This window comes from Apodemus sylvaticus, chromosome X, assembly GCF_947179515.1.
Source record: "Apodemus sylvaticus chromosome X, mApoSyl1.1, whole genome shotgun sequence".
Taxonomy (NCBI): Eukaryota; Metazoa; Chordata; class Mammalia; order Rodentia; family Muridae; genus Apodemus; species Apodemus sylvaticus.
In genome coordinates this window covers 40,075,920-40,096,282 of record NC_067495.1, presented here as the reverse complement: position 1 = coordinate 40,096,282, position 20,363 = coordinate 40,075,920, and the positions used below count along the sequence as shown (strand labels likewise).

Sequence of the window (20,363 nt, the reverse complement as noted above, 5' to 3'; positions counted from 1 at the left end):
CAGTACACCTTGAAGTCAGGATGATGATACTTTCAGAAGTTCTTTTATTGTACAGGAATGTTTTAACAAGCCTGGGATTTTTGTTTTCCATATCAAGGTCTATATAAAATTTGTTGGAATTTTGATGGGAACCGCATTGAATCTATAGATTTCTTTTGTAAGGTGACCATTTTTACTATGTTAATCCTACATGTCCATGAGCATGGGAGATCTTTTCATGGTCTGATACCTTCTTTGATATCTAGATTTGAAGTTCTTGGCGTGCAGATCTTTTTCTTGCTTGTTAAGAGTTACAACAAGATATTTTATATTATTTGTGCGTATTGTGAAGAGAATTATTACTTTAGTTTCTTTCTCAGCATATTTATCATTTGTATATAGGAAGACTTTTGTTGCTAATTTTAGATTCAGCCATTTTGCTTGTGTTTATCAGCTTTAGGGCTACCCAGACCAAAGTATGGATAGTTTGGTCCTCCTTAGAATGGGGAACAAAATACCCATGGGTGGAAACACAGAGACAAAGTGTGGAGCAGAGACTGAAGGAAAGACTATCCAGAGACTGCCCCACCTGGGGATACATCCCATATACAGTTACCAAACCCAGACACTATTATGGATACCAACAAGTGCTTGCTGACAGGAGTCTGATATAACTGTCTCTGGAGAGGCTCTTTCAGAGCCTGGCAAATAGAGAGTTGGATGCTTACAGCTAGCTATAGGACTGAGCACAAGTTCCCCAACAGAGGAGTTAGAGAAAGGACCCAAGGAGCTGAAAGAACTTGCAGCTCCTTAGGAGAAACAAAAATATAAACCCACTAGTAACCTGAGAGGTCCCAGGGATAAAACCACGAACCAAAGAGTACCGTGGCTCCAGCCACATATGTAGCAGAGCATGGCCTTATTGGACATCAAAGGGGCGAGAGGCCCTTGGTCCTGAGAAGGCATGATGCCCCAATATAGAGGAATGTCAGGACAAGGAAGTGAGAGTGGGTGGGTTGGTAAGCAGAGGGAGGGGGATGGGAGAGGGGGTTTTCGAAGAGGAAATGAGGAATGGGAATAACATTTGAAATGTAAATAAAGAATATCTATTATATATGTATGTACATACATATATATTTATATACAAAAGGAATTCCCTTGTAGAATTTTTAGGATCACTTATATATAACATCATAACATCTGCCAATATTGAAACTTTGATTTCTTCCTTTCCAGTTTGTATCCCTTTGATCTCCTTTAGTTGTTTTATTGCTCTAGCCAAAGCTTCAAGCCCTAATTAAATAGATACTGAAAGACTGGACAGCCTTGTCTTGTCCTTGATTTTTTTTGTAATTGCTTTAGGTTTCTCTTGATTTAATTTGATGTTGGCTATCATTTGGTATATGCTGTCTTTATTGTGTTATATCTGTGATCTCTACAACACTTTTATTATGAAAGGGTATTGAACTTTGTCAAAGGCTTTTTTTTATTTAGTTTGTTTATATGGTGGATTATGTGGCCTGATTTTAGTATGTTGAACAATCCCTGCATCTCTGTATTAAAGCATACTTGATCATGGTGAATGATATTTTTGATGTCTTCTTAGATTCTGTTTTTATTTTGGTGAACATATTTACATCTAAAAGAAGTTGTTCTGTAAGTTCTTTCTTTGTTGAATATTCATGTGGTTTGGATGTCAAGGTGACTAATGCCTCTTCACTTGAATTTGGTTATGTTCCTTTTGTTTCATTTATGGAATAATTTGGGAAGTATTGATCTTAAAACTTCTTTGAATGTCTGAAATATAAGGGTTTCATATGCAGTTGGATTACCTTGTCTTCTTGCTGATGTGGTCTGCCCTGGAGCCGAGCATCTTATACATATTTTTTGAAGGTGACACATATTCTTTAAAACATTTAAGCAAATAATTTGAGATTTTTATCTTTTTCAGTTTCTTGCTTGAATAAATTATTCTTTTGTCATCATAAACTTGCTTAAATGACTATAAACATTTTCACATTAACAGTAACATTTTGTGCTGTGACATTTTAAATTCTGATTTCTCTTTAAAGTAGTAGTATCCCCAGATCTCAAAAAATGATTAATGAATGAGAAAATTATATTTACTTCAATGATTTGAAATACAATCTAGGAGTATTCTATCCCAAATGAAGCATGTTTTGTTTTACGTTGTTTTCTTTTTTTTTTAGTACAGCCCTCATTATCATTTTTCATTGTCTAATTTGACCAAAAGTAATGATTTCTTATAGCCATTGACTGTAAAGCCATTGACAATCTTTTCTTATGAATCCTTCCCAAACTTTAAAAAAAAATCACGTGAACAATATACAATAATTTATGTTTAAACATTTCAAAAAGAAATATTTTGACTGCAAAGCCATTGATGATTATTTTTATTGTATCTTTCCAAAGTTACAAAAAAATGAATTTAGCAATGATATAATAATGATATAACAAAATTTCTCCAGAAAGAATATTTTGGAAATAAGCTGATACCTCAAGTAATGACCAAGAAGTACAACCAAAAGAAATGTATCTAGAATATTCTTTATTACTGTTTCACAAATTTGTTTACATTGTTCTTATTTTTCTAATCCTTTTCTGATAAAAATTATTTTTCTAAACAAATTTATAGACACAAATAAGTTTTTTAATTAATGTAATCTACCATTAAAAACGTTATCTCAGTAATATCCTAATCTAGAACAAAACATTCTAATTTTATTTAGCTGAGAATACTTTTTTTAATAATTAAAAACTAAATTACAAATAATATTAACAGAACACTAGAGGACAAGGGGTGGGAGCAGAATGTCATAAAAGAAAAATTTGATGAATAGTTACTTTCTTCCTTTTTTTTAGTCAAAGTACAGTGTTGCACTACTCAAATATGAAAGTTATGTCAGAATATGAAAGTTATTTATCCAATGTTTTATGTGTCAAAAATCTTTGTTATTTTAAGTGATGTGTTTAAGAACAAGTGGGGCAACTTTTTTTTTTTGATGTTTACTTTTAATCAGATGAAATGTAAAACTAAACCACTCAATAAGGGAACGATGCATTATATAATCTGGTGTTGATTGTATATAAGAAAAACACACCTATACAAACTGAATAAGAAAACCTTTTGCACTCTGAGCATAGGTCTATGTTTGTTTCTTACAAATAAATCTTCCATGCGGCAGAGATAGCTCAGAGGTTAAAAACTCTGACCTGCTGTAACAGAGGTCCTAAGTTCAATTCCCAGCATCCACATGCTGGCTCACAACCACCTTGGGATCTGATGCCCTCTTCTGATGTGTCTGAAGAGAGCGACCTTGTAGTCACATACATAAAATAAATCTTAAAAAACAAACAAACAAACAAAAAAAAAACAGGTATCCTTTTAAAAAACCAAATCTTTCATTCAACTTTGCCTGGCCCTGTACTACCTCAGTATTCAAAGGATGTCTCAAATGTACAATGCCCTCCAATGGGGAATTTTGAAAATGAAATTTTGTAATCCATCTTGTTTCAAACAAAATAATTTTTAAAATGATGTTGCAAATACATATACCATAAAACTTTATTACTAATAAGAACGTTATCTGTAAGTATAGCAAAAACTATTAAGCTGTTCCTTTAATATTTTAAAGTAATTTTTAGTGTGTGTGTGTGTGTGTGTGTGTGTCCATGAGTGTATCTGAACCTGTGTGTGTGTGTGTGTGTGTGTGTGTGTGTGTGTGTGTGTGTGTGTGTGCTTGTATATGAGTTTACAGCTTTTCAAGTTCCCATAGAGGAGAAGAAAAGGCATTGGATTACTCTGGAGCTGGAATAATAAGAAATTGAGACCTGGGAAATTGAACTCTGGACTTGTTAAGTAGCAATAAGTACTAATATCTGAGCTATCTCTCCAGCCCTAAGAAGTTCTTACTCTAATTAAATCCAAAGGAATTACCCGATAGGGATTAGTATAGGAATATGACACTTTAGGTAAATTTATCATAGTAATGGCTGTGCTAACAAATGAGCACATTTTCTATTATTTCTTGCAGTGTTATAATTTGTTAGTTTCTTGCAAAGATGTTGAGTTATTTACATGTTCAACAGATTTTCCTGAGGTGGCACTTCAAGAAGCACTGTTAGTAATTAGGAAATGAACGATAAGTCAGATATATTTGTGACTCTAAAGGAGCCAACCATCAAGTAGAGAAGAACACAGAACTCTGTATCAATGAAGCATTTTGAAAGAACAAAATGCATTCATTCTTGTATCTCATTTTAAAACAGTTCATGTGATCTGCTTGTTTAAGTAATGTTTTTATAAAGTGTATTGGAAAACTGGCATAGACTAGTGTGTTTTTGCTTACCACATACATGTTAGAGTCTGAAATAAATAATAATTGGAATGATGGGCAGTATCTTTCTGGCCAGAGTCAAAAAGAAGGGGAAATGTTTCCATGTGTATAAAGATTAAAAGAAGAGGAGGTCACAGGAGTAATAGTTATATACAGAAAAGAAAGTTGTTTTTACCTATGGTCTGTAAGCCCAACAAAGATTCATATGTATTAAGGCTTAAAACAATTCTAAATATTTAACATTCTGCTTTATAATTATTCCTCATAGAGTATATTCCATTGGAGATGGGAAGCTTCTTTTATTTTTAACCCTCATCAGTTATCACTATTTCACAATATAGTTGGGCTCAGAGTAGCCAGGTAAATGAAGACTTTGTTAGAGATATTTTTAGAACCTAATTATTGCTTTTAAAAAAGCTAAATTCTAGGATGACATGACATAAAAATATTTCTGTTACACTGACTACTTAGGAACATTTAGAGTTGGATGAGTGTTTTAGTGCATTAGGGCACTTATACCAAATATACAGTAGATTGGGTGACTTAGACAACTAACATTTATATCTTACTTTCCTGGAAACTGCAGAATCCATCATTAAGGCACTAGAAAATTTGATGTCTAGTAACCATTTACTTCAAGGTTTACAGATGATTGCCTGGATGCTGTGACCTCATAGAATGTTCATATTGCCATGGATACGTGTGTGCCTGTGTGCGAGCACACATACACACACGCACACACACCTTCAAAAAAAAAGAAACATAAAGATATGGAGAATAAATTGTATCCCAAACTTCATTTTCTCATATACCATCTCATGAGGCATTTAAAAACTAGATATGAATTAAAATGTTCGCCACTTGGCTTAAATACTACCTTGGATATCTGCTTTAGGGTAATATATCAACTCTGATTAAGATCTCGGTAACCCTTGTTCCAGACATTTAAAAAATAAGCATTAGAGCTACATTTTTAAAGCTTAGAACATAACCAAGTAAATGATATTTTGATCATCATAGATTGAGAAGAGATCTATGCCAGTACCAGAAAATAAAGTATATCATTCCATTTTATTTCAAAAATAACTGCTGTTCCTTCAATCATTCACTAATGAATTAGCGTCAAATATTCTTTGATCCAGAATTTATTCTCTTTTGATGCTGTCTTCCATAAAACTAGAAAGGTTTAGACATATCCTCATGAAACATCTCTAGCAAATATCTGTGAATATTTACAAAAATATTAAAGAAGATAGGGTCTCAGTCATTACAAAAAGACAGGCAACATACCATTTTTTATCACTATATTTTTTGTCATACTATATTTGTCACTGAATTTCTCAATTTATGAACATTGAGTATTGTAGCCGCCAGCAGCTACATGTGAACTGGGTTACCTGTTGAGAGAATTTTGGGGTCATAGGGAAGAGAAGCGAAAAGAAAGTACGGCTAGGTCAATGTCTACATGTAAACTGGGTTACCTGTTGAGAGAATTTTGGGGTCATAGGGAAGAGCGGCGAAAAGAAAGTACGGCTAAGTCAATGTTCACTGATCAAAGCCGTCAACTTTAATGGCGCCAGACCTTATAACAGTTCGGGCAAACCCTTCCCCCCAGACTCCAGGCTGAGTTCCGGTGGAAGTTGTCTAGCTTCTCTTGGAGGTCTTCGTCTTGACTGCTCCGGCAGCTGGGTGGGTCACCTGTTTAATTCAGGAATCCCTATGCCTGGAAGAACAATGAACTTAACCTTTACTACGTGCACTCCACCCTAGGTGGAGCAGGATCCTGGCATTCTGGGAGAAGTTAACCTTGACCAAAGTCAAACTCTGACCAAGTGCAAGACTGCCCCAATATGGCTCTGTACATGTCCTCCCTTTTTTTATTAATTTGAACACGAGGAGGTAGAAAACTAGTGGATAAATATCCTTCATAAGAAGGCGGGCCTTAACCAGGAGGGGAAGCATTGACCGTAATTCCTCTTAAATATTGTATAACGTCTTTTTCAGAGGAGGGGTAATAGGCTCCCTTATTATTTTAAGGACAGCCTCTCGACGTTAACCCCTATGCAATTAGGTGTACTTCCTGGGGACTCAGAAGCAGAAATTCACCTCCCCATGCAGTGCTTTGCCTCGCACGTCTCGCTGGTACCCATGTTTGTTCAAAAACAAACACACATAGATCTGAGTTCTATGTGGCTCCCTCTTTGGAGATCCACTTGTGTAAGTTTTGAAGCCAGGGGGGTCTGCAAGTGTCTTTAACAGACATGTAATCTCTCCATCCAGGTGAGCCTGGGTGGAGACAGCCAGTCTGCTTAACAGACAAGGTCAAGAGTTAAAGGTGGAATAGGATTAACTTGTCCCAGAAGTATCCAATTCAGTTGTAAATTAACAACTTTAAGGACCCAAAGCTTGGCCTCTGAGGTGGGAGAGGTAGCCTTGTGAATCAAGAATTAAGCTGTTACTTCTCAGGAAAAGTGGAGACTATATGTTAAATTAACACAGCTGGCTGAAGATTGTTAGCCATCTTCAAAATTGGAATCTTCAATATTGGAATTATTTCTAGACCAGTCTATGGTTGAGTCAGCTGAGCACAATAAGGAGAAGAGTCATTTTAACTCTTCTAATTAATTTTTCCTAAGCTAGTTTAACAGTCTCCATGTTCTGTCCCACAAAGTCTAAAAGCTTGAAGCTAGGCAATTTATCTAACCTGGGACATTTGACAATTGAGGTAAGTCAAGAACATATATCCAATATAGCTCTTATGTTACCATGGTCTGGGCATTCAGCAAGCACAGTCAGCATATCTTCTGCAGCATTCTGTGGAAAAAACAGAGGACATGCCTTCTCCCCCAATATTAAATCAGGATCATGGCATATGTTAGTAAGTGAATTCCTTCATTTCACCTAGACATCAATATGTCTAATTACAAGATGTCATATACATTTAGCAAGGAGTTTCTTGGCATCTAAATTTTAAAAATTTTTTTTTTTAAACATGCAAGCATAATTTAAATTATATGCACAGGGACACAATTTCCCCTCTTTTCTTTCTTCCAAGAAGATATTGTTTTATTAATTTAAGTTGGAACACAAAGTATAAACCATAACATAGGCAATAACTATGTAATTATATAAAATAAACATAGCATTTTTAGTTGGTTTTTCTGTTAGAGCAGTTGTAACTAGACAGCCTAAAAATGAATCATTAGTCACATGTACCTATTTTTTTTTAATCTTTTAAATTAGAAATATGAATATCATTTATCTGTAATAACAAGTCCTCTAGGATTAACACCATTACGTGGTAGAGGTAGAAATTGAGGACATCAAGAACAAATCTTTATAATTTGATGTGTACAAAATATAAAATTATTTCAAAAACCTAAAGGACAGTCATTTAGAGAACATATCCTTTGTTCTTAGAAATTTGAATCACATTTGTACAAACTGTAGAAATTAAGAATTAGCAGTATTAAAAATGGACCAATTTTAAGCAATTATAAACCATGAGCTATGTATATCTATTATTATTAAAAGCTTGACCTTTAACATCTTAAAAATAGCTGCTATAGCACCCAATTCAGGTATCTGTGTTGAAGCAGGGAGAAACTTAAAGGAATAAACATGTGATCTGATAGTACAAATTATCTTTTGGATAACAATTATTAATTTTGCCTAAAAATGCTTGCCATGTAATAGACCAACCATTAATAATAAATTTGATTGTTGCTTGAAGCAAGGAACAAACGTTTCCTACCTTGAAAACAGAGGTTTAAGACCTTCTGTGGCAAGCTTAAAATGAGGTAAATAAGATAAAGCCAATTAATATATCCTAACAACTTTTGAAAGCCATTTACCTAAAAATTCTAAAAGTCTATAGGAGCAAGGGCCTGTAACAAACATTCTATGAACATTATACACTGAAAATTTTAAGATCTTAACTTCTAGTATAAAAACAGAGACAAAACACTTTTTTTTTTTTTAAAGCCAAACACTCCTTAGGTGGGGCCTGTAAAGCAGAAACAATTTCTCAAAACTTCCTCACTAGCTTCCCCTGAGGCAGCTCTAAGCTTTGCATTAACTCAAATGTAAATTTTTTTATCTGCCCTAGGATCCACCTTGAGTCCTTGGCAAGGACTTGTAAGAGATTACTGGAAAGTAAATATCTTCTAATCTGAGCCTTTTATCTAAGACCAGACCCAAACCTACAAGGACAATTTAAGGATTAAACAAAAGAAACCTGTAATTCCATGGTCAAAGGAACCTACTTGATATCAAATACATTTCTACAGAGATATCCTTTTTAATCTTGGAGGGTTAAATTTTGCTCCTACCATTGTAGCCTATAAACTTGTGGAAAAGAGGCAATGGGCCTCTAAAACCCATAGCTGTATCACTCTCAAAATTATCTTAATTACAAAATGTTAACAATTACGAGCCTGCAAACTGAAAACTGTAGCCAATGACACACTGATTTTTATTGTAACTCAATGTTTTCTTGCAATATTAGAGCACAATTGCAATTTTGGAAGCAAATCCCAATTTTAAACAATCTATTTTCTTTAAAATTAATGGCAAACACATATTTACAGCACAAGGTTTGTATGCCAGTTCTTATGTTCAAGTGTATAACAGTGTAACTTATTAAAGAGACAATATTTTAAATCTTAATCTTCATTAAGTCTAATCTCCAGGCCAAGATTCACATGAAACACCATGCCAATTTAGGAGCGTCCCAAAGGCCTGTATTTCCTGGATTGCGTCATGCCATGTGGTGTTCAAAATGGCGACTACCCTAAACTACCAGCCTTAACCATCATGCCACGTGTTCAAAATGGCGACTACCCTAAACTACCAGCCTTAACCATCATGCCACGTGTTCAAAATGGCGACTACCCTAAACTACCAGCCTTAACCTAACTTTTGTTAATAACATTATACCTTTTAAATCATGTGCAGTGACTTAAGCCAATACTCTATAGTCAAGACATGCAAAATATACCTTTAAATTCAATTATAAACAAGAACAAAGCATGAGTGGCGTTAGGCCACGTGTAGTTAGTTAAGATAGCTCTAACACTGAATCACCAGTTTTAAACTAACCTTTTCTTAATAACACTATACCTTTTACATAATAACCAATTTATTTATAACTCTTTAGTCAAGAAATGTAAAGCCTTATATCATTAAAACCAATTAGAAACAAGTATAAAGCGACTACATGAATTTCACAAGCCAAACCAAAGTCTTCCCAAATCTCGAGGTTTCTGGGCTTTTAAGAGCGGCTTTTTCCCCAGCCATGCTTGCCTCTTGAGTGAGCTGCGCTGTCGCGGCGTGGCTTTGAATCAATCCCCACACAAACTGTGGCTAGCTCAAAAGGTTACCAGCAGATGTAATCTTTACCAATTTTTCCTTTTTAACATGAAACAGTCATTCACACAAAGACACAGAGAGGACATAAACATACACATAGACAGTCGGTGCACCGGGACAAACACGGAAAGATACACAGAAAGTTAAGCGTGCTTGTTAAGCAATTGCATCCATTTTCCTCTTTAAACAGCTCTTAGAAGCTGTGGACATATGCCTATTTTTAAAAACCCCTTTCTTTTCGCCGAAATCAGCTCTTACGAGCTTTGGGCAAATGCCTACCAAATTCCTTCCCCATATTTCCCTATCTTATCAACCCAAGCAGTCTCTGCGCTGGGTCCACGCAGTATGCTTGAAAAACTGTATCCATTCCTGCACTCACAACCATAGACACGAATTCACTAGCGCTAGTTTTGCCCTCTATGTTGCTTACCGTGCGGACACCATTAATTTTCACCTTTTTTCTGCGAAGCTTCGCTGGATAGGGCTACCTCAAGAAATTCTCTCGTGCCAGGTCTTCCCACGTTCAGGCGCCACTATGTAGCCGCCAGCAGCTACATGTAAACTGGGTTACCTGTTGAGAGAATTTTGGGGTCATAGGGAAGAGCGGCGAAAAGAAAGTACGGCTAAGTCAATGTTCACTGATCAAAGCCGTCAACTTTAATGGCGCCAGACCTTATAACAGTTCGGGCAAACCCTTCCCCCCAGACTCCAGGCTGAGTTCCGGTGGAAGTTGTCTAGCTTCTCTTGGAGGTCTTCGTCTTGACTGCTCCGGCAGCTGGGTGGGTCACCTGTTTAATTCAGGAATCCCTATGCCTGGAAGAACAATGAACTTAACCTTTACTACGTGCACTCCACCCTAGGTGGAGCAGGATCCTGGCATTCTGGGAGAAGTTAACCTTGACCAAAGTCAAACTCTGACCAAGTGCAAGACTGCCCCAATATGGCTCTGTACAGAGTATAATAGAATCTTACTCATAATATAAATTATTTCTAAATTTTACTAATAATCATGCTAATACATAGTTTCATAAGAGTGTGAGACAGATTCCAAATCCATAATATTTTCTGTGATTATCATGAGCAATATACAGATCTTAACTTATATGAATTTAAAGAGACAGCTTTCAAGATTCTCTATGGGCATTTGTATTATGTGATTCTGACAAAACACCCAAAAGAAAAGGGATATAAAGTCCAGATCCATATTTACTCTTCATTGTACTATGATAAAAGTAAATTAAAGACTAGAGGTTGCAAATATTGCACAAAACGAACTTGTAGATGATCTATGTGTTTTAATCAGTCATTCTGCTCAGCTCTCCAATATTAAAGAGATAACAAAAGAATCATATATGGGGAACAAAGATGTAATCTTTATTATTCTTTCCACTCTGTATGGTCTCTTCATGTGAATGTATCAAGCTATTGTACCTATGATAGTCTAAATTACAGTGACTATCAAATACACAAAATACTAAATGTTTCCTAATTTTGAACAAAAGGCATTAAAACACTTAACTTTCCTACCAAAATATGTATTAGTAGAATTAAAGCACAGAATAATTATAAGTGTGGGAAATAACAACAAGAAGAATGTGTTGCTAAGAAACATGTTGTTCCTAATTTCAAATCTAATTAATGGAAATGGAGGTATTTAGGATTTTATATAGATATAGTATTTTTCAGCATCAAATTTAATTCACACACACACACACACACACACACACACACACACACACACACATATATATATATATATATATATATATATATAAAATAGTGATTGAGAGATTATTTTTTCAAAGTTATCATGAATAGAATCTAAGAGATAAAATGGGTGAAAATTAAGGGTCTGGCGTACCTGAAATATGTGGTGAGACAGTTGTCTCAGATTGTGATATGCTCTGTCATTTCCAGACTTCCAAGTAAAAATTTAAAATTGCTAGATATCATATCTTTAAAGAAACAGATAAAATGTGGAAATTATTAAGAGGTTTTTTTCCTCCCTGGAAGGCAAGTTCTTTCTACAATCACTTTGGAAGTGAATTTCTGTTTAGCTATAAGATACACCCTGTTTTTGACTCACTGTCTAAAAGTAAAAGGAACATTTCTCTAAAATTTATAAATAATATCAAGTGTTTGGATAAATGCCTTCTAATTCCAGCACTCGGGAGTCAGAGAGAGGCAAATCTCTTTGAGTTCCCAGTCATCTTGATTTATATAATGAGCTACGGGCTAGCAAGTGATATACAATGAGACAAACATCTGCAAAAAATAGGGGAAATAGAAAACAGTTCTAATTTGTGTTTGTCTCATATTTTACTTGATTTAAAATTGTAGAGGTGAGAATTATTAAATATCTATAATCTTTAATAAAATTGATATTCTTTCCTCCTCTGACAGTCATATTATGAGTAGTGACTATGCTGCTGATCGGAGTTCTTCCAATGCTGAAAATGGCTTAAGAACATGTGAGTAGCTCATTGAAAAGCTTGGGCTGTTTGTTTGTTGGTTAGGTTGTTGTTTTTTATTCTGATTTTTATGTAAAAAAAAACTGAACTCAGATATTCATCATGGGTGCTTATGATAATAGAATGAAGACTCCTAGAGATTTCTGGGCAGATGCAGATTGACTTATGTCTGCCTTATTTATTAAGTATTCTGAGGATTCTGCCTCCTGATCTTTTCTTTTACTACAGAATATGTTTCCACTAGCATATAGGATACATGTTTACATATATGGTTATATTGCTTTTGAATTTTATTGAACTCAACTTAATATTATGTTATCCACTTTCCTGGACCTCCTTCCCCAGAAATCCCCTATCCCATTCCCCTCCCCCTGATTCTGTGATGATATTCCCCCCACCCACCCACTCACTCCTGCATCCCTGTCCTGGTATTCCCCTATATTGGGGCATCTAGCCTTCACTGGACCAAGGGCCTCCCATCACACTGATGCCAGATAAGGCCATCCTCTGCTATATATGGACCTGTAGCCCTGGGTCACTCCATGTGTACTCTTTGGTTGGTGGTTTAGTCCATGGGAGCTCTGGTTTGTTCATATTGTTGTTCCTTCTATGGGGCTGCAAACCCCTTCAACTCTCTCAGTCCTTCCTCTAAGTCCTCCATTAGGGACCCTGTGCTCAGTCTAATGGTTGGTCGCAAGCATCCACCTCTGTATTTTTCAGGCTCTGGTGTATAAACCTCTTTAAACACCAGGTATTTTTACAGGTAGAATTTTAAAAATACAGTTTTTCACTTAGTATTATTAAGTAAATATGGGTCTCAAAAATGGGCAAAGGTACACAAAGGGACTGAAAAGAACTCCAATTTGACTTTCAGTAAATGATTCTTGAATAACTGAAAAGCTTAGTGTTTGAATATTGTTCTTAACCATACACTATTAAAATTTTGAATATGCAGTGAAAAATATTATAAATGATGGGTAGAATGATTGGCAGGAAACTGAATGTAGAAATGTTCTGGTTAACCATAGCTGCAGAACTAACCATCACAATCATATCAATGATCGGGTGTAATACTGTGAAATAGAAGCTGAAACATGGAATATTTCTAAGTCACTTTATTCATGTTTCTTTTGTTTAATGCTTCCCTATGCCTAATATCTTATATGAGGCTGATGGCTTATAATCTTATAAGTAGAATCTCTGTAGGTCTCACATTTCTCAAATGGGTTTTAAAAGATTGAGGAGAAAGGATTAAGAAGATATTAAATTACATAGTATCAGAAACCATGGCACTTCAGTTCTGCTGAAGTCTATCACAGAGCATTTTTTCAAATAAAGTGGCAAACGTTGGCCAATCATATCACTGCATTCTAGTAGCTTTCCAGGAATCTGTCAGCCTGTTTCAAAACTCCTGAAAAATAAATGTGTATGAAAATTTGTGGTTATAGTAGTCATTTCCAACTCAAATTATCCAATATGTTTTATTATGTGAATTACTTTTTAAGTCATCAAAGTTAGAAATTTAAGAAGGGCCATTTTACATATACATATGAATTACATTTAAATAGTACTAAGATTTCCTTTCATCAGGTCATTTACTAAGGAATCATTAATAGATGAGTATAATTATATATTTTGTTATGTCAGATTTGAGATCAGATTACCAATAGTTTCTTATTAAACAGAATGCATTGTGTTACAATGTTTTCAACATTTTATACATCCTAAAATGCTTAATTAGGATGTATAAAATGAATTAGGATGTATAAAGTATTTATGAAGCAATACTTTGTATAATTTATTAACTGTCTCTCTCTCCATCTCCCTCTTTGTGTGTGTGTATGTGTCACATTTTCATAGCAATTAAGTCTAACTTCATCAGAGAATTCTTCTGTACAACACAAACACTTACCCTGGGACCAAAAGCATCTTCAAGCCTGGAGGTCTACTATCTTCCCTTTGACATGCATGTTCGCTATTGTGCCATCCTCCTGAGCAACAAAGAGGTAAGTACAGAATTGTACACTGTGCTTCTTCTGTTATTGGTTGCGTCTGTTACGAAGTAAACATTAAAGGCAATATTGAAATAACTGGGACTCGAGCAAAGCTCATCTTCCTAGCCCTCAAATTCCATGGGAAGAACCTTTTTCTGAAAAATAGTAAGAGTCACACTACTAGTAGATAAATTTTATGGGAGCTGCTTATAGAAGTTCCATGTAAGTAGAACTGCCATGACTGGTGTTGGCTCAGGCACTGTGAGTCAGAGATCTTGCCTGTCATGCTGAATCCTCTACTTATGGTCTATTCAATACTCAGTGAAGGAAATGACCAAAACTGACATCTACTCACAAATTTATCTGAGGAATTATCTGCTTCCAACTTTACAAGATGTTTATGGAGCTAATTTCTTTGATCCTGTGGCATTCATGCAGCTTTTTTCTTAAAACCAACAAAGGAGAGAACAGTTCAGGGGAGGAAGGAAAGAGGACAATAGAGGGGAGACTAATTTAGGGAGAGACTGGTTGTAAGATAATGATCTTAGGGATAGATGATTTAGAATCCTCAGGATATATAGACACACATTCATTTATATGTGAGTTCACTAAATTTAACTAATTGATAAAATTGGGAGATAGTACTTACCTAGTATCTGTATAATTAATTGCATATGTATAATATGATATTCTATTGATTATGAAATATATGCTAATCTTATTGATTGATTGATCGACTTTTATTTACATCAAATACTTCCCCTCTTCCCAGTCACCACTTCACAGATACCCCCCCCCCCAACCATTCTCCTTCTTCTCTGAGAGGGTGGAGCCCTCTTGGGTATTCTTCCACCCTGGAACATCAAGTCTCTGTCAGGGTAAGCACATTCTCTATCAGACTGAAGCCAGAATATGTAGTCTTTTTAGAGAATGGATACCATATTCAGGCTACACCTTTCGGGATAGCCTCCTCTCCAGGTGTTGGGGTGGGGGGCAGATGGAGACAAAGCTGTATGTCTGCTGTATATGTGCCAGGGACCTTTTTCTAGCCCCTGTGTGTTCTTTGATTGGGGGCTCAGTCACTGAGACCTTCATGTAGTCCAAAATAGTTGCCTCTCTTGGTACTCCTGTGGGGTTCCTATCCCTTTCAGGATCTTCAATCCTTCACCCAACTCTTCCACAAGAATCTCCAACCTCCATCCAATGTTTAGCTGTGGGTATCTATTTTTCAGTGAGTTGCTGGGTAGAGCTTCTCAGAGGAGAGGGGTTATGGGATTTCCTTAAGGGCTTCTTTGCCATATGAATTCTTTTGAGAATTCTCTGTTTATTTCTGTACTATATTTTAAAAATTGAGTTATTTGGATTGTTGGTACCTAATTTCTTGAGTTCTTTATATATTTTGGATATTAACTTTTGTCATATGTAGAATTAGTGAAGATCCTTTCGCACTTTGTGGGCTGTCATTTTGTCCTAATGATGGTGTCCTTTGATTTACAGGAGGTTTTCAGGTTCATGAGGTCCCATTTATTCAGGAATGTATCTCCTGTACCAGTAAATTAAAGGCTAATCCCCACTTTCTGTTCTATTAGATTTAGTGTATCTGGTTTTATGTTGAGACTGTTGGTCCATTTGGATTTGAGTTTTAAGCAGGGTGATAAATATGGATCTATTTGCATTCTTCTACATACATCCAGTTAGACAAGCACTATTTGTTGACGATGCTTTTTGTCTAGGTTTTCTTTTGGCTTCTTTGTCAAAAATCAAGTGTCTGAAGGTGTGTGGGTTTATTTCTGGGTTTTCAATTTGATTCCATTAATCCACCTGATTAGCTATACCAATACCATGTAGTTTTTACTAATATTGCTTTGTAGTACAACTTTAAATCATGGATAGTGGTACCTCTGGAAGTACTTTTGTGGTTCAGCATCATTTTAACCATCCTGAGATTTTTGTTTTTCCATATGATGATGAGAATTGTTTTTTTCAGCATGTGTAAAGAATTGTGTTGGAATTTTTAAGAGGGATTGCATTGAATCTGTAGATTGTTTTTGGTAAGATTGCCATTTTCACTGTTAATCCTACAAATTAATGAGCATAGGAGATTTTTCCATTTTCTGATATCCTCTTCAATTTCTTTCTTCAGAGACTTGTCATATAGGTCTTTCATTTGTTTGGTTAGAATTAGACTAAAGTATTTTATATTATTGTGGATATTGTGCAGGGTGCTTTGTCCCTAGTTTCTTTCTAAACTGGTTTATCCCTTCAGTAGCCATTCAGAAGAAGAGAGCTACTGATCTGTTTGAATAATTTTGTATCTAGACACTTTGCTGAATGTGTTCCTGTCACCTGTAGTTCTCTGGTACAACTTTGTAGTTGGTCCATGTTGTTGTTGATTTTTCTCAAAGAACGAGCTCTTAGTTTCTTTGATATTTTTTATTGTTCTCTTTGTTTCTAATTGATTGATTTCACACCAGAGTTGGTTTATTTCTTGTCGTCTATTCCTCTTGGGTACATTTGTTTCTTTTTTTTTCCAGAGCCTTCAGATGTACTTTCATTTGTTAGTATGAGAATTCTCCAATTTCTTTATAAGGGCATTCAGTGCCCTAACTTTTCTTCTTATCACTGATTTCATAGTTTGCCTTAAGTTTTGGAATGTTGTGTCCTCATTTTTATTGAATTCTCGAACATCTTTAATTTCTTATTTCTTCCCGGATCCAGTGATTATTGAGAAGAGAGTTCAATTTCTGTGAATATGTAGGAATTCTGTTGCTTCTGTTGTTGTTGAAGTTCATAGTGATCAAATAAGATGCATGGAGGTATTTCAATATTCTTGTATCTGTTGAAGCTTGCTTTGTGCTCAGTTTTATGGTCAATTTTGGAGAAAGTTCTGTGAGTTGCTGAGAAGTTACATTCTTTTATTATTGGGTGAAAGGTTCTTTAGATATATGTTAAATCTGATTAGTTCATAGAATCTTATAGTTTCATTATTTGTTTGTTTAGTTTCTGACAGAGTTTAGGGGCCGCTGAAGGTTTCCATATAGAAACAGGACTTTATTATGGTCCTAAAAGGCTTCTCCAGATTCTTTGTTTGAATCAGAATGTAGTAATATTGCTCCATAGTCATTTTCTGGTATATCTTTGAAAGACACTCTTTTTTTATTCAACTTCTCTTTATGTTAGAATGTGGGCTTCTGTAGATACCAGCAGTACAGACAAGAAAAATGGAATCCAGAGATCTCTTTTTCCTAAGGCTTTATAGCTGCTAAGCAAACAACAAATGCATGCATGCTCACCACTATTAATTTCTCAGAGTATCATGTTGGTGCAGGTTTCCCACTTTCATTTTAGCTTTATCTGTGTAGCAGTTTGTACTTATCTAATAATGTGTCCCAAAATATTTTAGGTATTCATTTTTAAAATGTACTTTAAAAATAGACTCATAGATTCACATGCTCTTGAATAGTTTAATAAAAATATAATAATAATAGTGATTATAAGATGAAGAAAGGAGGAAGATTAAGGGGAAGAAGAAATTAGAAGAAATGAAATAATTGCTGCTATGTTGTTACAGGATAGAGACAAAGATTTGTTCATGTTTGCATGGTCATTTTAAAAGTACCTCTTAAGAATATTTATAAAGATTTCTAGGATCTTCTTATTCAACTTTTATATCTTTATAGCAGGCTAGTGTAATGCTATATTTATGCTTAGATTTGATTATATGATTAGTATTATTTGCTCAGAAAAGTATGCGAGAATGTTCTTAGAAAGCATCTAGATTTTCACTGTAACATGAATATGGTTCATATTTTTACAAGTACTTAGAATTCAGTATTATTATATGCTTATATTTTAGATTGGAGATTTGATTTATGTTATAGAAGGAAAAGGTTTGATACCCTTGCCTTCCAATTTCCTTCCAATGAAGCCTCCAAGTCCAATTGACTACAGCACTTCTCTAGAAGGTATATTACACACGTTTTGTTCTATCTGTTATATTGACAAATGGGATTATTACTTGTATGATCATACAAACATCCTTATAGTACTTTTCTTCAACATGCAGTCATATTTATGAAAGGCTTCTTCTGACTTTATTGTGTTTTTATCCATAAAACAGCACCATTTTAGCAATGAAAAACACGAATAGTGACTTCTTTCAAAATCTGTTGTTAGTCTTCAGATAATATTGGAATTTACTATACCAAAAATTGTTCAATAAACTTATCCACTTCAGTTGGATAATCACTATATTTTCAAAACTTCATGTACTTTTCATAATTTAGACTTCTATCTATGTCTAATTGTTGATTCCTAGCCTTAGCTTGGAAAGACTATGGTTGTTAATAAGGAAAGTATTCTTTTTTTGCCTATACTTAAAGAACTTCATTTTATCTTTATTTCCATTTCCTCTACCTTATCCATATATATATATATATATATATATATATATATATATATATATATATAAATGGTAACTCATTCCAGTAATTGTGGAAATAAAGACTAAGACTGAATATGAACTTTCAGCCATAAGTTTTGATTAGAAAGAATAGGACAAATGAATTGGGCACTGATTTTGAAAAATCAAGACGTTGCGAGCAGATACAAGACTGAGTGCTTTGTTTTATCAAGTTGGTAGGGAAATTATATTTGTTAGTTCATAATAATAACACTTTTAAAAGAAATCTCTTCCTAATGGAAAAGAAGATTTTTCTTATATAAGCTAGAGGTTTAGGATTTGATTGATTTTTTTTGTTTGGTTTGTTATTATTGTTGTTTTTCTTTTGTTTTGTTTTGTTTGTTTGTTTTAATCATAAGATTAGATTTATCCCTGTAGATATACTGTCATTATCCTATAACTGGTGGGTCTTATTCTCTTGTGAAAGGAATAGGCGGATTCCATATATCATTAAAACTAGAAGAAAGTGACCTCATTCACTAACAGGTTTTAGTGATCATAGTATACTGTTTTTTAGCATATTGATAATTTTAATAAAGCACTGTAGGAGTAAAGCTTCTCTTATAGAATAACACCAGAGTATCTTTTATTTTTATGACTTTTTGTGCATCCATTATTTAGAATTAATAGAAATGAATTATCCATTTTTTCCTCTAGTTAATGAGCACCAAAATGAACTGCATTTTATGTTTCTAACCTCACAATTCATGCTTGATAGCAGTGCCAAGGGCATAAATGTTCATTATATTCATGAATATTTTTACTTTCCCTAGAATATAAGGAAGATCCAGTTCTTTATCTGAGATGCAAACCCCATCAAATCCTTGATATGGAACTTAAAGTACCACTGACTAATGAATCAAAGGAAAAGGCTTTGGCTTTTGCAGCACAGCAACAGATGTCAGCTCTTGAATATGAACGAAGGGCTATCGCTGGTACTCTGGAGAGTAGTACCATTCGTGCGGCTGTTGCCCTCCTAGGACTAACCAAGATTGAGGTAGGAATAGAGAAATGATGCCATTTGTTTGCTTTTGGAAAAAAAATAACCATGCCTATCTGTGTAGTTTTAGGATGGTTACTTAAACTATCACAAGCTGCTATTTTTATATTTTTAATATGGTTATAATGGTGATTGATAAAAATTGATATGAATTTGTAAACTACCTGTTAAATAATGAGTGTTCTGTTCATGCACACTTGTGACTGCTGTTATGATTACTATTATCAGTAGTAATACATTAGCTTAAACTCTTATTATGGCTTGAAATAATGCATAATCTGTTCTCAGTAAGCAGACAAAATGTATTTTTTAAAGATAAACACACTCATAAACTCTACTGTGACCATTCTAGCTTCTTACAGATAAAAGCCAATTTCCAGAGGATGCTCTAAGAATGGCCTTTCAGACCAGTACTGTCTTATCCCATAATCTCAGCTCCTCCATTAAAATCTCTTTACTCACAGAACCTCTCTGAACAGTCTTTTTTGGTTTTGGTTTTCCAGTAGCCTAGACATATTTATGTCCCTGTGGCCTTTGAATTTCCTCCTTTGCCTTTTTCTTGATGTCATAGAAACTGTTCCTTAATTATTTCAGGAGGTCTCAGTTAAATGCTAGTGAATCTCTCATTTTCAATTTCTGTATATGTAATTGGTTGCTTTCTTCAGCCTTATTGAAAATACACACACACACACACACACACACACACACACAGAGAGAGAGAGAGAGAGA

General features: G+C 34.7%; 1 protein-coding gene across 1 annotated transcript in view; it reads left to right on the top strand.

Annotated features, from left to right (window-relative positions):
- Cfap47 (cilia and flagella associated protein 47) overlaps window positions 1-20,363 on the top strand; it is a 220,589-nt gene that overhangs the window by 117,294 nt on the left and 82,932 nt on the right. The window contains exons 41-44 of the mRNA XM_052171493.1: window positions 12,111-12,178; window positions 14,039-14,184; window positions 18,029-18,137; window positions 19,408-19,631. Coding sequence (XP_052027453.1) covers window positions 12,111-12,178; window positions 14,039-14,184; window positions 18,029-18,137; window positions 19,408-19,631 — 547 coding nt within the window. The remainder of the gene's footprint in view (window positions 1-12,110; window positions 12,179-14,038; window positions 14,185-18,028; window positions 18,138-19,407; window positions 19,632-20,363) is intronic.